Source organism: Panthera onca, chromosome D2 (assembly GCF_046562875.1).
Source record: "Panthera onca isolate mPanOnc1 chromosome D2, mPanOnc1 haplotype 2, whole genome shotgun sequence".
Taxonomy (NCBI): domain Eukaryota; kingdom Metazoa; phylum Chordata; class Mammalia; order Carnivora; family Felidae; genus Panthera; species Panthera onca.
This window is the reverse complement of record NC_138349.1, coordinates 39,427,017-39,443,594: the sequence shown is the minus strand read 5'-3', so window position 1 is coordinate 39,443,594 and position 16,578 is coordinate 39,427,017. Positions and strand designations below refer to the sequence as shown.

Below are 16,578 nucleotides of genomic sequence, written 5' to 3'. Positions count from 1 at the left end.
AAAAGTGCCCAGAATCCCTCTACCCAAAGGCTGCCCATGGCAGGGAGTGACCACCAGACCCCCTCCCTGTACACAAAGGCTTACTTCAGGATGGACTTGCTGTCACTGATGGGAACATGAGAACTGGGTGGACAATCTTCCTTCATGTTCTCCTCTTGTCTGTAGCATCAGGGAGGCTACCTGCAGGGAAGAGGAGGAAGATCATACAGACAGGTGAGCCGGAGAAGGAAGTGCTGGCCAGTGCAGTGCCCAGAGCCCTGTTGTGCAGGCCTTGTGGCTCCAGCCTCACCTCCCCCCTCCCCCCTTCCACCCCGGGGCACAGGGTGGCCATAGCTCTGAAGGATCAGGCTCAGAGGACTTAATGGGGTCCCACACCCCACACGGGGCAGCCACGTTTCCCTCGGCGGGAGACAAGGTCAGAACTGCTGAGCTAGCTGGCACCCAGTACCAGCCCAACAGCCGCCCTCCCCGAACCTCTCCATAATCCCTAGGGATCTGGATCCGTCTCCTAAACGTTTCAGACCACAGGCTCTCTTGCCTCAGCTGGGACACCCTAAATGATGGCTACTGCCTCCATCACTCCTCCAGCCCCCCAAAGCACCCTGGGCCTTTCTCCTCCATTCCCACTGAGCTCAGGCTGGTGGCCCTTTGGAACCAGCACACCTGGGCCGGCTCTCCTGGTGATGGGTTAGTCGGTACTGGGGTCACTACATGCTGGAGACTGTGTTGAGCATTTTCTATGAATTATCGTTTTTACTCCTTACAACAACGGTATAAGGTAAGTACTATCCTCATACCATTTTATGGGTGAGAAAACAGGGACAGAAGTTAAGAACTTTGCCCAAGATTCCCAGTGAATCGGTGGCAAAGTCATTGTTTGAACATAAGCATTTAGATCCTAGATCCTGGTCACTAAAACCCATCTCGCACAGTGACTTAGACCCTCCAGACTTCCTTTTCTTATTGATACAATGGGGTAATCTCTATAAAGATTATAAGATTGCTAGTTGATTCACACATGAAACCGTGTATTCACAACCCAGAAGGCTTCACGGAGTTTCTTAAACCCTCCTGGGGAAATCCACTAGTGTTTTTTTCTATCTTGTTGGCATCTTCCGCGCAGATTTCTACTACTTTCCCTCTCCAACTTACCCTGGCTGAGAGCTTTCTCATTGAGGCCCCCCGTGTGTCAGGCAGTGAGCCACAGTACCTCTCTCTCTCCCTATCCCAGTCATGGCCCTGTCTCTACCTTTCCTCTCAAGTTGCAGCTAGGACTCTGAGGGGTTAAGTCATACTGGGAAGTGGCACAGACAGGGCATACAGCCTGTCCTTCATATCACAGAGTGGCTCCTTCCCCAAACCCCAATATCTGTTCACACAAACCTGGCTCAGTCGGGTCTTTCCCACCTCTGTGTGTGTGCAAATGTTCCTGGGGGTTCGGGGTCAGGTTCAACTGCTGCTGTGTCAATGCCCTCAAAGTGGACAGGGTGCTCCGTCCCCTTGGGCCCTGACTCCCTAGCTGAACACACTCTCCTCCCACTTGTTTGATATCACCCACAAACAACACAGGCTTGCTTTCTGTGTTGGTGTGTCAGGCCTGAATGAGCATTTGATTCTGGAAGCAGGGGAAACAGGGAGAAGGGGAATGAATTGAGGGAGGTGGGCTTCTCAGTGACCTCAGAATCATCCTAAAAATACCTCCCTTCTCCCTGGGTCTAGAGAGAAGCAAAACAGGATCTAGACAGAGGTCAGACCCTACCTCTATAGGGCACAGGGCAGGGCACTGTGGGGTTCTGGAGCGGGGGCCTCACTGCTGGGCAATAGGATTTCAAAATCGGGTTTCAGTTCCTCAGCACCTCAGTCTCCAGTGGAAAAAACTGCTCTGCAAGGCTCCCTCTCTGAGGAGTTCCTCAAACACTTCCATGCAGAGCTGGCTTCAGCCCAAGAAAAAAGTATCTGAGTTTCTCACTCAACACTGTTTCTGTGGGTCCCTGGCACAACTGTGTCTTGCTTTACACAGGCTCATTACTGGAAGGGAAGAGCTGGATTTACCCAGAAGTAACAGCAGGCGGTTTTCCCTCTGGCCTCCTCTGTAGCCAGCTTCTCTCCCACCCCTTCTCACTTCCTGCTCTCAGCTCTAGCTTCCCCGAGCTGCTCTCATCTCGCCTACTGTGCTCTCTGCTTTGTTCTCCTTTTGGGTCTTGATGGAGCTATTCTCTGTCCAGAAAACAGCCCACTGCTTGCCCTGTATTCTGCAAGCTAGCTCTGCCAGGAAACCCTTGCCAGAGTGGTCCCCTCCTCTAGTATCAGGAAAGGCTCCTCTCTAGTCTAGCACCTGTTCTGGGCTCCTGGATGTTCTGGGCCCGCAGGGCCTGACCCATTGAGTGGGGAGCTGACAGGACGATGGGGGAGTACAAGTGGGGGAGGTGGGAGGGGAGGCTGAAGCCGCAGACTTCTGCACCACGGATGATACTTTTCTGGCTCACCTCTTGTTTCCAGCCCCGAGCCCGAGCCTGACACACAGCAAAAGGCCCATAGATGTCTACTAAATTATTGGATGGATTTGAGAAGCCTCATGGGGTCCTCCAAAGTCAACTTTCCCAGAGTTGTGCATCCCCAATTGGAATAAAACACGTAAAAGTCTCCAGGGGCTAGGAAAGTGACTCAGCTGAGACTCTGGTCAGTGGAGTCCATGGGGAACAGGGAGACACATTCCTTCTCTGGAGGGGCAGCTCTTCTGGAGTTTCATGAGAAGCCAGAAATCTGCATCTGTAAGGGCTATATTTCACTGTTTGGAGTTGGACACTGTGGCGGAGACATTGCCCCTGGGATGACCTGTGATAACTCACATTCCTCCACCCCTCCCCCCCCGGGTGGCCATGTGACTAACATGTCACACGCTACACATAAGAGGTGTTGTGTGTGTCACTCTCAGACTAGTGCACTCAAGCCAGCCTGTGACCCCATTCTTTGCCGTGGTGATCCAGAAAGCCACATGTCCCGATTGGTTCAGCTTCCAGATGGTCAGCCTAGGTCCCAGAGCGCCTCTGCGGACTAGAGCTCTCTGCCAACCCACGGCGGATATGGACTGGGAAAGGGATTTAAATAAATCTAAGCTGCTGGTGTCTCAGGGATCTGTTACTGCAGCATAATCTACACTATCCTAAGGCCGTAAATTATTCAATTAAAACTATATAGTTAAAAATAAAATGTAGCTAGACAAAACATACTCGCAATACAGATGCCTTTAGCGGGGCTCTGGCGTGTGACTTCTGATTCATGACAGGACCCAGTTTACAATACTTTGATTCTCCTACAGCATGTGGGGACTATGCTGATTTTGATCTATTTAGGAGGAATACTTATAAGTGAAATCTCTGTAAGTCAAGCAGTGATCAGTTACAGCTCTGGGCCAGGGGCTGCTAAAGACCCTCATGGCTCTAGCTTCCTGCCTTTTCCTCTCCGAGCCTTCATTTTCCCATCTGTACAATGGGGATATTGATCTCCAGCAGGTTAGACGTTTTCTTAACTATAGAAGACTTTTTTTTTAATTATAATTTTTTTTATGATAATGTCAAGTTTAATCTGCCAAATATACAAGTGGGGCTTGTGGAGCATGTTCTCCCTGGGTGTCGCACAGGAAACAGAGGTTTCTTGAAATGATCAACGGGCAAGGTTAAGAATGGGCCCTGGCTCTAGCCAGAAGGGTGGGAATGGGGCGGGGAAGGGCAGAGGGGACTGGCTGGGGAGGAGCCGTGACCCTCAGGGACTCAGGGCCACAGGCTCCTGGACAACAGCCCCTCTGAGTGAGCACCCAGGCAACACAGACCAGGGCTGGTTGTCAGCAGCCGTCCCTCCGCGCAACCAGCCCCTACTGTGCCATCTACAGGACAAACGGAAGCTCTTTGTACCCCACCTCCCAGGCTTCCCCAACAAGAGTTCTGAATTCTTAAAATGGCAAAAACATTCAAATGGTTACGTATGAAATGCTGTCCTGCATCTTTCTGTCTCGAAGATGGCAGCTGCCCCTTCCCACCCCACCATGCCCCACCCCGCGATGTTTTTTTTTTTTTATTTTATTTATTTTTTATAGAGAGACAGCACAAGTGGGGGAGGGGCAGAGAGAGACGGAAATACAGAATCCGAAGCAGGCTCCAGGCTCTGAGCTGTCAGCACAGAGCCCGACGCGGGGCTCGAATCCACAAACCGCGAGATCATGACCTGAGATGAAGTCGGACCCTTAACCAACTGAGCCACCCAGGCGCCCCTCCCCCAAACGCTTTCTAGGCCAAGATGAAATGGAAGCCTGGTTCCACCGAACTTTGTTCACATGGAATATTTATGCAAATCAGATTAAAAGGGGCTGCTCGGGTTGACAGTGAGGTGGGTGGCCGGGATCCCCCATCCAGGGGTTTGCCTAGGGCTCTGTATAATATTATTTGCAAAGCACGGTACAAAGTAACACATGAAACCTTCCAAGCACTGGCTTTCGGGAGAACTTTGCCCTCCAGAATCTGCTTTTTAAAAGGACATGACCAACAGGCCGAGCGGCTCTAGCCGGAGTCAGGTGGCATCAGCTGGGGGATGGGGTCAGTAAGAAAGTGGAGAAGGGTCCTGGATTATAGGTGGTCAAGTGAAGAAGGAAGGGGGAAGGCAGCCCATAAAGTAAATACCTTAGCTCGGCAGGAATGGAGAATGGGGTTGTACACTGTCCCAGGGGAGGGCAGGAAATGAGTGAGCAAGGCTGGAGGTAGGCAATAAAGGGCCCACTTCAACAAAGGGGGTCTCTTCCAACTTGCTGGGCTGGGTCTGAGCCTTATGTGGCGGGAACCTTGGCCCCTAGAAAAACAGTATCTTCTTTGAGAGAATGACGGACTTCTGATATGCATCATCTGTCTGTCTGATTCTCACATGTCCACCCTTCCACCCGGAGGAGACAATGTCTCCACCTCCCTGAGTTCCAGACCTGAGCTTGCGGTCACTCATAAGATCTCCACTCCAAATCTGAACACTGTGCCTTTGTGCCTCCTTTACCAGACTGAATGTTGAGATGATTTTCATTCATTTTGATAAGCCCAGTGTCTTGTAGAGCTCTAAAGTGAGGTGTACATGCACCTTAGAGGTGCCCTAGAGATAAGTGCCGAATGAGAGAGTTGCAAGGGAGGGAGAGAGAGAAGAGAGCAACAGGAAGAAAGCAAACAGAGATCCCTCTCTGTTTGGAACATGTACCTGAAACTGCCCCTTTTTAAATATTCACTCTCTTCGTGCACTGGACACGGCCTTAGCGAATCTCTTAGTGGAGTGCTTTTCAACCTTTAATAAAAAGCACAATCTCATATTTACAGGCAGAAGTCCAATGCACAAATGGATTATAGCAAAGCTACTTTGTGGGGTGCCTAGGTGGCTCAGTTGGTTAAGCATCCAACTTGGGTTCAGCTCATGATCTCGTGGTTCATGAGTTCAAGCCCCGCATCAGGCTCTCTGCTGTGAGCACAGAGCCTGCTTTGGATCCTCTGTCCCCCTTTCTCTCTCTGCCCCTCTCCTGTTCTCACTCTTAAAAATAAATACACATTTAAAAATTTTAAAAATAAAAATCTTAAAAAAAAAAAAAAAAAAGCAAGGTTACTTTGGTTGAAGCTGGAGCGGGGGAGAGGACCGGCTGGGGCTGGCCTGCCACCCTGGCACAGTCCAAAAACCAGAGTGACAGATGCAGCTGGGCAGGCCAACCCTCTGGCCCTGGGATCCAGCCCTCTTTGTCCTGGCCTCCACCCCTCCCCCAGGGCCCCAGGGCACACAACTCAGGTCTCCGGGTTTTCTTCCCCAGGCCAGACTAGGCTCTGTTCCCAACCAGAGACTCATACAGCAGCCAGGGCTCCTTGTCCCCCAGAGAAGGGCCCCCGGGGCGACCTGCCAGCCATGGTTACCTACCTGTCCCCAGTGAACAAGCAGTGAACTGTTTTTGCTTTCCACTTCAGTGGCTGCTCCGTCAGCCATGCAGAGGGGCTGCTGAGGACAGCAGGCACCACAGCCTGCCCTTGCTATTGTCTCTGGCCTTTGGTTTGGGACAAAGGACACTGAAGCCTTTACAACTGCTAGGCTTGGCCCATCTCTCCCTTGTTTGTGGTCATGGAGCCGGTTATCACAGAAGGCAGCTTTGTGGCCCTTCGGGTCACCATGACAGCCCGATTCCTACTGGCCAGGGCCGAAGGGGAAAGAAAGGCTAAGAGAGTGGGGTTTCCAAGAAGCCAACTGAGTACATTTGAAAGCCTTTTCTTTCACGACTCCGCGCTGCCTACTTTTCCCTCTTACAATGCCCTCTCTTTTCCTGAAATGATGGCAAAAATAGATGGTCATTGTCCTCACTTGGCAAAATGGTCAATGCGTCACTATCCAAATTAAAATGCTCCGGGGATGTCTGTGAGATCTGGGGGCTTGGTAACCTCTGTTCTAACGCTTCATCAAGTTATGATTATTCTCTTATTTAGGCATGATTACAATCCAATGTGTAAATAAAGCGACGCGGGAAGCAAAAGAAAGGAGGACAGAGGTGTGGGGCCCAGGATGCTCCTGCCAGAAGGAGGCAGGCTCCGAGAGAGAGGGCAGGTGCAGGGACACTGCCTCGCATTCCTGGGAAGCCGATGTACTCCGCTCAGTAGCCCATGACCAGCCAGGGGCAGCAGGGGGCACTGGAAAGAAGAGGCCTTAAAGGGCCCCCCTCCCAACCCCCCAGCACCTGTCAGCCAGCAAATGGCAGAGCTTGGCCACGAAGGAAGCTGCAGTGCCTGCTGGTACCAGCTGCCTCCGAGAGGACGTCTGGCCGCACACGGGCTGCCCCTCAGCGACACATTTTTGCTGAGAAAGCCAGTTGTTGGGATGCAGACAGCAGACAGAGACTCAGCAGCTGCTGCCCCCCGCCCCTCCACACTGCTGTCCTTACCCTCCCCTCCATATCCATGGCTGTCCACCCCCCTCCCTCTGCCGCCATCTGCCCGCTGGCTCAGCCACAGCCCTCCTTGCCTCAGCACGGTAGCTGGGAAGGAGGTCCCAGGAGGACACTGTGCACACTCCAGATGGTGGTGATGGTGGCTGAGAGAGGGCAGGAGAGGTGGCCGCAGAGACAGCAGCCACTCCACTCACTGCCTTCTCCTGGGCTGACTCACGGACCCCAACTCGCCTTTACTGCATCCTCCCGCCTCCTGGGCTCCCACCAACAGGTCTCCCTGAGCCCATTCTGGCACCCGGGTCTCCCTGACACCATCGCCCTTCCTCTGAAGAGCCTGGCCCTCTGTCCACACGTAGGCTGGCCTTCCTTACGGCTTCTCACCCGAGCGCACAGGCAGCGCTCACCCAGCCCCCTGTGGCAGGATTTTGGGCTTCTGCTCTTGCTCTCAAGGCACGGCAGCTTGAGGCAAGAAAGCCATTTCCGACCCTCCTGCTCGCTCTCTCACACACACTTGGCCATGTGGGACCCTTCCTTGCCTATGGAAGCAGGAATCCCCTCAGCCATGCTTTTTGGGCCAGACAGGTGCTCAGAATGACCAACAGCCTGAGTGTCTGGGGCCAGAGGTGCGGGGTGGGGGGGGGGGCAAGCCCTCCAAGGGTTCAGTGCCAGCTGCTGTTGGGCCACACCGGGTGCCCTCTGTGGCTTCCCCCACCCCTGCTATCTACTGCACCAGGCCTGTGTGCCAAGGGCAGTTGCTGGAGGTGGTTTCTTGTGACACATAGTGGGGCTCAGAATCTTCTGGGCCATAGAGCCCTTTGGAATCTCTTGAAATAACACACACTCCCCAGAAAAATGCACATGTGTGCGTGAGTGTGCAAGTGTGTGCACCAAATTTGCATACTACCGCAGGGGCCTTGGGAAGTCCCTATTCATGTGCCCCTGGATTCCCAGAGCCCAGGTTAAGAACTCTGCTGAAACGTGTCACAGCGAGAGGGAGGAGGCAAAGGGGCATCCCAGACAGAAGTCTGGGTGTGGGTTTCGCTGCAGCATCAATGTGGCATGTGACGTCACCACGTTGTGCCAGCCCTTGGGCCTCAGTTTAAGCAGGATTGTACCGGCAGCTGATCTAGAGTGTCTTCAGGGCTCTTCCCAGCTCTGCAGCTATGGGGCTGCATGGCCTCCCTGCTCCCATCCCCCAAAGTCAGGCAGGGCAAGGGGAAGGGGTTCCAAATCTCTCCCTCAGCAGTGCCTCCTGGGGAAGGAGGTCAGACAGCCAGAAAAGAAAACCGAGCAAACTATAAGTTCCCCTTTCACTAGAGCAGACGCTCTGGGAAGTGTAGCCGCTTTCTATTTGGTTTTAATTTACTTGAAAACAATTCCAAAACACTTCCTTCACTGTACTCTGTGACCAGATAACAACCCAACCTTTACAAGGATCCGGGTTTCAAGCTCTGCTCTGTGATTCTTCAGCTGTGTGACCTTAGGCCAAGTCCCATTCCCTCTCTCAGCCTCAGGTCCCTCATTAGTTGAATCACTGACTGCTATAAGATGGGCCTGACATCAGGTTCACCCATAATAAACTGAAGCTCTCATGATAGGGCACAACGGGGTGTGCTCTGGAGATGGGGACAAGGGACTCAAAGAGGGTGGCAGTCCTCCCCTGGAGTGGCTGTGAGCAAGGACATATGGCTGAGTTTGCTCTCAAAACCAGGGCCCAGGTCCCCAGAGGCCCAGTCCAGAGTGCCTTCCGGTAGACCTCCTGGTCAGGGTCTCCCCGTGAGGCTTCGCACTTACAGGATCTGAACTGAGACATGCTGAGTTCTGTTCATGTCCTTTGTTCTCTGTCATTGTCCAGGTGACCTTGACCCAGGGGGACCCTGGACCTTCACTCTGTTCTCGACCTCCAGGCCGCCCACCAGAGTCTCAGGGTGGAAATATGGCCTCCCTTCCCACTTTCACAGGGGCTGTTTAATCAGTAGCGTCCACCTCATTTTCGCTGTCAAGTCGAACCGCCAGCACTACCCACACAGAGAATGATGACAAGAACTGCTGAAAATACACTTCACCACCGACAGAGAGCTGAACCACACCCCATTACAACTTCCAGCCAGAAATGTTTCGACTTAAGTTTAATGCGGTTCATCTTCTCTGCTCACCCTTCCCCTTCTCTCCCCCCCTTTCTCTCCTCTCCCTCAGTCTCTCCTTCCTCCCTTCTTCCCTTTCACACCTCTCACCCTGGTGGTAGCAGCTCAGGGATTATACTGGGGAGCAGGAGGCAAGCAGACCTGCATTAACCTGTCAGTTCTACCAATTCACTGCGGGTATCTTTTTTTTAAATCATGACTACTGGCAACAAATCTTGACTGTACCCTGAGCAGTTAAACTATAGAGAAGCTAGGAAGGGTTTCTTCTGCCTTCCTAAGTGCAAGTGTGAGGCTTTGGAGTCTAACCTGCCTGGGTTCAAATTCCAGAATCCTAGCCCCACTTGCTGGGACTTTATCTACTTTGCTTATGAAGTGAGTTTACTAAAGCTTTCCTTACAGTGGTTTAAGAAAGCACTGACCAGCACTAACCCTGCACTGATCCTGGTGTGGGAGGAGGCTCTCCCTCCCACAGGGCTGTGTCCCATTGTAAAAACACTGAAGCATCTCTAGGGGATTAGAAGTGCCTGATTGAGTGTCAGGAGCTGGGGCGGCGAGGGGTGGGGCGTGGGGGTTGGAATAGGATGGTGGGCAGGGTGAGCTCTGAAGTCAGCTGCTGAAATGAATGAGACCTGGCCCAACAAAGTCTGAGTTCAAATCCTGTCTCAACCACTGACTCATCTGGGTGAAAATGGACAATTCCATAACTCTCCATGCCTCAGTTTTCTCATCTGAAAATGGGGAAAATGAAAGTATCAGGGCTGTGAGAAGTAGGTGCCGTATTGTGCTAATGACCTTTGCACAGGTCTGGGAACAAGGCAAATCCTCTGTAAATGGCGTGGTGAGGCAAGCCCCTCCTTCTGCTATTATCTCGGCGCCGGTTTTCCATCTGTGAAATCCGAGAGTTGTGCCAGAACCTCTTGGAGCCTCTCCCCACAACTAAGATCAATGCTTCTGGGATATTGCCTAAGATGAGAGGCAAACTGGGCAAAGGTGTAGCCTGCGGCCGCTCTCACCCATCGTGCTCAGGTTTGAGCCCCTGAGGTGCCTTCCCTCTGGAGAAGGTGGCTGGCGCAGTGCCCACTGTCAGCAATGGCCCGGGCTGCGCCAGGCTGGCAGGGGGAGGGAACTCTGCACGCGGCAGCCAAGGGGCACCGGTGCCCAGGCTCCAGAGCCCATGGTTGGGGGCGGTCTTGGGCTCGGGGACGGGGGTGACGGTGCTCCGTGGATGCCCCCAATCTCTCCTGCCTCTGCATCACTCACCGTCCGCTCATCGCGCCGTCCAGAAGCCGCTGCCAGTGCTGTGCCCTCGCCGGCACTCGAGCTGTGTAGGCAGCGCTTACTGCCCCAGTTCCCTGGGGCTTAGCGCGTAGGGCCCGCCCCTCCCCCGCCCCTCGCCCGGCGCCGGCCAATGGCCCGCTCCATGTGTCCCTCTGCGCCCCGCCCCTCCCCGCCTCTCCCCGCCTCTCCCCGCCTCTCGCCTCGCGCAGGCCAATGGCGCCGCCGCGTCCGTCCCGCCCCGCCCCGGGCACACAGGGGAGGGTGGGCTTCGGGCGGTGCCCGAGAGGTAGCGAAGAAGGTTCGGGGACTCGGGCCGGAGAGGTGGCCCCGCGTCACGACGAGGGCGCCCGGAGACGCTTGGAGGAAGCAGTCCCGACTCTGCCGGGAGGGTCCGGTGCGTGGGCGGAGTCTGGGACCCTTGGGTGATCAGGACCCTTGGGTTTCCAACAAAGGCCACTTCGTGGGTACCAAAATTACTAGTGTGCACTGGGGAGGATGTTATCAGTTAAAGCCAGGCCGTTGTCATCTTTTTCGCTCAAGGGGCACCTGTGTGTGGTCCTACTGTTTGGTGTGGCCTCTTAGAACTCATTCTGAGTTTAAGAAATGCGATCCGATGGTAAAGAGGAGGTAAACTTCTCGGGGCCCCTGGGTGGCTCAGCCAATTAATCGTCCACTCTTGATTTCCGCTCAGGTCCTGTTCTCATGGCTCCTGTGATGGAGGCCTGCGTTGGGCTCTGTGCTGACGTTGGGGAGCCTGCTTGGGATTCTCTTTTTTTTGCCACTCCCCTGCTGGTGTGTGCCTGTGTGCTCTCTCTCTCTCTCTCTCTCTGTCTCTCTCTCTCTCAAAATAAAAATAAACTTAAAAAAAAAAAAAAAGGAGATAAACTTCTCTCCCAATCACCGCCTACCGGATGGGGATTTGCTTGCACAGAGGCAGAGGGGACAAAAGCACACAGGCCTTTTAGAGAACTCAGAAGCTCATTGTTTCTGGGGTATGGAGGGGGTGGGGGTGGGGTGGGGAAGAGGCTGATGGAAGCATTCGCAGTTTCTGTTTTATATCACCATCCCTAGTCCTGACCTCCAGACCTCTTCTCTTGAACTCTCAACACGAATCATTTTAGTGTCATTCAATCTGTGGTTCCTAACTTTGTAGAAACAGATGTCCATTTTAGAACCTGATATGTACCTTCTAGAAAAATGCGGGTATATTCAGCCTGGGATTTGAATTTATGGGCCCTTTGGACCCCTCTTGAGAGGGGCTGTGTTAATTATTGCTGCTGGATTTGGGGTCAAGAGATCGGCTCTGCTGTCTATTTCCTGCATGAGCTTGACATGTTGCAACTGCTCAGGGCCTCAATTTCCCCACTTGCAAAAATGAGGGGGCTAAAGGTGACCAGAAATACTTCACCTTTGCCCTTACATGAGTTCATGGAGAATGGCCCATCCTCTGCCAGCTTAGGGCCTGTGGTCAGGGACTTCCACTCCTGCATAGCCAAAAGTTCTGGTCATCAAAGCTAAGGCCAGTAACTGGTGCTTCTGAAAAATTTTCAAAAACAGTGAGCAACAAGTGTCCATCAACTGAGGAATGGATTAAGAAGATGTGGTACACACACACACACACACACATACCACACCACGCAATGGAATACTACTTGACGATGAAAAAGAATAAAATCTTGTTATTTGCAATATCGTGGATGGAACTGGAGGGTATTATGCTAAGTGAAATAGGTCAGTCAGAGAAAGACAGATACCATAGGATTTCACTGATATGGGGGATTTGAGAAATTTAACAGATGAACATAGGGTAAGGGAAGGAAAAATATAATAAAAATAGAGAGGGAAGCAAACCATAAGAGACTCTTAAATACAGAGAACAAACTGAGGGCTGATGGGGGTGGGGTGGGGACGTAGGGGGATGAGCTGAATGGGTGATGAGCATTAAGGAGGGCACTTGGGATGAGCACTGGGTGTCATACGTAACAGACGAATCATTGGGTTCTACTACTGAAACCAAGACCACACAGTATGATAGCTAACTTGGAAAACAATTATGTAACAAAACAAACAGACAAAAACAGTGGGCAAAATTCAACATAGCCCTTAACCTCTGAGTATTCATCCTGTGCCCAATAGGATAAGTAAGCACAGCACCAGGGTAACATGCAATTTCCCTGGGACTTTCCAGCCCTTGAGAATGAATCATTCCTTCTTATCTGGTTGATTCTGTGTCCAGGGCCAGGACCGGTCTGGAGAGATGATTGCATTTGAGGAAGCAACCTGTTGTGTCTTGCATTCCCACCGTGTGTCAGGCACTGTGCTAGTGCTACACATCGGGGACCCCACACAATCCCCTCGACACCCCCTGGGGAATAGGTGTTTCCACCTGGATTTTACATGGAAGACAAGTGTCCGTCATCAGGGTCCTCAGTTCCTTCAGAAGGATGATCACCTTCTCCTTTCACTCAGTATTCAATGAAACTGTATTTGGTCTCCAGCTCACTTATGGTGGGTGTTGTGGCTATTGTTAGTTGCCAATCCATTATCCATTCTCTTCTTTGGAGAAAAAAGAGGAAGGAAGTAAAGGAATGGAAAAGGAAGAAAGTTGAGAGAGAGAGAGGGAGAGCCAGGAACTTGTTTGGAGCAGAGCTGTGCCAGTCCCTAGCGACAGATTGTGACCACTGCATTTTTCATAAGGCACCTGCACCATCCCCACAGTGGGTGATGAGATTAAGTGAGTAGATGATGTGACTCATATTTAAAACACTGGAAGAGAAAATATCAGTTTACAGTACACAATGTAAATGTAAGTTGCCTCTTACGAAACTTTTGTTTGCAATATTTCAGTTACGTGCATTAGGCTATGATATGACATGTTTCTCATTGTGGGTTATGGTCAAAAAAGTTTGAAAGTGATTAAGTCAATCTTGACGGTCCTTTCCGTGGCTTTCCCAACTTCCTTTGAAGCTAGAAGGGCCATATGACCTACTTCTGGGCAAAGAGACAAGGAAAAGCATTCCGGGGGTGGGGGTGAAGTCAACTTTTGCTTTCCTAGGAGAAGGAACAAATACCTCTTTCACCTGCCTTTCTATCTCAGATGTGGATAGAATGTGCTATTTCTGGAGCACTGACAGCTATTTTGAGAACATGATGAAACACATCCATAGGCTAAGACTAGTGGACCATAAGGATAAAAAGAGTCTGGGCCTTATTAACATCATGGGGCTCCTGTACCTTGCCTGCACTGCCCACTCTAGACCTGTCATGGAGAAAAATAAACCTATTTGTTTAAACTGGAGACTCCTAAGTGTTTTCTGTAAAAGGACAGATATTAAATATTTTGGGCTTTGTGGGCTAAATAGCCTGTGTTGCAACTACTTAACTCTGCTGTTGTAGTTTGAACGCATCCGTAGACAACGTGGAAACCAAAGGGCATGGTTGTGGTTCAAATAAGACTATTTACAAAAACAGGTGGCAGGTCACGTGACCCTAGGCTATTGTTTTCCACCTCTTTTCTTAGATGATCTTCCCCCCTTTATTGCCTCTCTGACCTCATCTCCTACTTCCCCTCCTTCTCTCTGCTCTGGTCATACTCTTTTTCCTGCATAGGTCCACTCCTACCACAGGGCCTTTGCACTTGCTGTTTCCTCAGCCTGGAAGGCTCTGCCTCCACAGGTCCACAGGGTTGGTTCCTTCGCCTCCTTCAGGTCTTTACTCACAAATCACCTTCCCTTTGAGGTCTTTCCTGGTCCCCTAACCAGAATGCTCCTCACTGGCCCACATGTACTACTCTCTGGCAAGCTGTATGTTTCATTTCTTTACCATGAGCTCCTTGAGGGAGGAAGACTGATTCTGTTTTCTAAGATACTGACTCTGGAATGTGGTAGTGTTTAATCAATATCTGGCATATGATTTTTTCCCCTTTTCTGCCAGATTCAGATTAGAAAACAGATTCAAGGAAGCTCAATTGCCCATCCAAGGGGACATGGTGAGTAAAGTGAATAAAGAATCTGGGTCTGGGACACTGTGTTTGTGCCACCAAGGAGTGGGGGTAAAGCCACATCTACTCTGTTGGAAGATTGGGCCTCAGGGGAGCTGAGGCCACACAGAAGTTTCTGCAAGGCTTCTTACCCTAGCACATGGCTCCGGGAAAGGGGGCCTTTGAAAGTCCATTAAGGACCAGGGCATTATCCTGTTCACCTGGGGCAGTTTCACGTTTTATAGTGTTCCTGCATCAGAAAGTCTTTGGAGAAGTCATTATTTTGTGAACAGTACAAACTAACTTGTAAGATCCGTAAAAAGCCACATGGAAACAAACACAAATGGATCCAACATTTTTAGTCAAGAAAGAGCCACAAAGAACGAATTTGTGTTTGATTTTCGAAGGGGTAAGTGTACAGGAGCCCGAGTCTGATAAAACACATGTGACTTATTGCATCAGCTAAGGCAAGGAAGAGTGAGGAATTGCCTTCTTCCCTCTGGTGCTTTGAGAGGCAAGTTGTGAAAATGCCTGGGCATAATCACATGTTGTCGAGATGCAATTTAGATTTCTCTGAGTCTTGAAATATAGGCTTATGTAATTGGACATAAATGCTATTAATAATGAGGATCACTTTCAAGGCCATTCCCTTAAAACAGTAAAGGTGAGTTTGCATTAAAATTGCTAGTTAACTATCTAAGGCCTTTTAGGGATGACTTCGTATGACTTTTTCCCCCCTTCACTCTCCCTGACATAAGATTCAGAACAAGTGATTTTTAAAGGCACTTTTTCAAAGTCTTCACGATTTCAAATGTATATTCTTTAGGAAACAATTGGATGATTGCACTTGTTTGAGATCTGTAAGATCCAGTTTAAACCAAGCAACTTTTCTTTGCCTTTAATGGGCTCCATTTTATTAAACCCACCAGCAGGAAGAGGCCTTACAGCATTCTGTAAGTACAGAATGCTCCTTGCACCACTTGGTCTGATGGAATCCTTGAGCAGGGAGGTCATCCATTGCATGATCTTAACACATAGAAGGACTTGCCATCAGTTTTCAGATGATTTCTCAATCTGCATACCATCTACCCTTCCTTCCTATGTGAAATGGTTTTCATTAACTCCATTTGTTAGCATATCAATAACAACTTCAGGTTAATATATGGAACTCTTTAATCCATGCTGGAGGCAGGATGAAAATGAGAATTTATTCTCCAAATGGACATAACTTTGCATAATGTGTGCCACATAATTGCCTTCTTACACAGACACATACATACATATACATGTACACACACATGCATGCACTTTATATACTACATATTGTTTGTCCGTTATGGTTATGCTTTGGAGAAACTTTGTATCCGATGTTGCAGAACTAGTAAGTGCTTAGGCACAGGGTTTCCTGGGATGGAGAGAGCTTACTTTAAATTTTTAAAAAGTGTTTTTATTTTTGAGAGAGAGACAGAGCACAAGCCATGGAGGGGCAGAGAGAGACAGACATAGAGTTCGAAGCAGGCCTCAGGCTCTGAGCTATCAACAAAGAGCCTGACTTGAGGCTCCAACTCGTGAACTGCGAGATCACGACTTGGGCCAAAGTCAGCCGCTCAACTGACTGAGCCACCAAGGAACCCCGGAGAGAGCTTGCTTTAAAAGGTGATAGCTAGGGGTGCCTGGGTTGCTCAGTTGGTTGGGCGGCTGACTTCTGCTCAGGTCATGATCTCACGGTTTGTGAGTTCGAGTCTCGCGTTGGGCTCTGTGCTGACGGCTCGGAGCCTGGAGCGTGTTTCAGATTCTGTGTCTCCCTCTCTCTCTGTTCCTCCCCCGCTAGCACTCTGTCTCTCTCTCAAAAATAAATAAAGATTAAAAAAAATTTTTTAAAGGTGATAGCTAAAAATTGCTGATGAAACTTCCTTTTGGGGAAAAATATCTGCTTAGCTCAAGCCCTTTTTCTACTGGGTCTTGAGAAAAAGATGTCACCATCCCTAGGTCTGCTCCAAAGAGGGGGCACCTGGGTGGCTCTGTCCGTTAGATGTCCAACTCTTGATCTCGGCTCAGGGCATGATCTCACAATTGTGAGATCCAACCCTGCATCGGGCTCTGTGCTGACAGTGTGGAGAATGCTTGGGATTCTCTCTCTCTGCCCCTCCCCTGCTTACACACACACAAGCTCTCTCTCTCTCAATATGAATAAATAAATTTTTAAAAAATCTTAAAAAAAAAAAAAGACATAT

At 50.5% G+C, this 16,578-nt stretch overlaps 1 protein-coding gene across 2 annotated transcripts in view; it reads right to left on the bottom strand.

The window, feature by feature from the left end:
- RASSF4 (Ras association domain family member 4) overlaps positions 1–10,476 on the bottom strand; it is a 32,890-nt gene extending 22,414 nt beyond the window's left edge. For both annotated transcript variants that reach the window (XM_078434543.1, XM_078434544.1), the window contains exons 1-2: positions 10,348–10,476; positions 85–180 (exon numbers count right to left, since the gene is read on the bottom strand). In XM_078434543.1, the coding sequence (XP_078290669.1) occupies positions 85–146 (62 nt within the window). In that variant the 5' untranslated portion in view covers positions 147–180; positions 10,348–10,476. The remainder of the gene's footprint in view (positions 1–84; positions 181–10,347) is intronic.
- Positions 10,477–16,578: the final 6,102 nt, after the last annotated feature.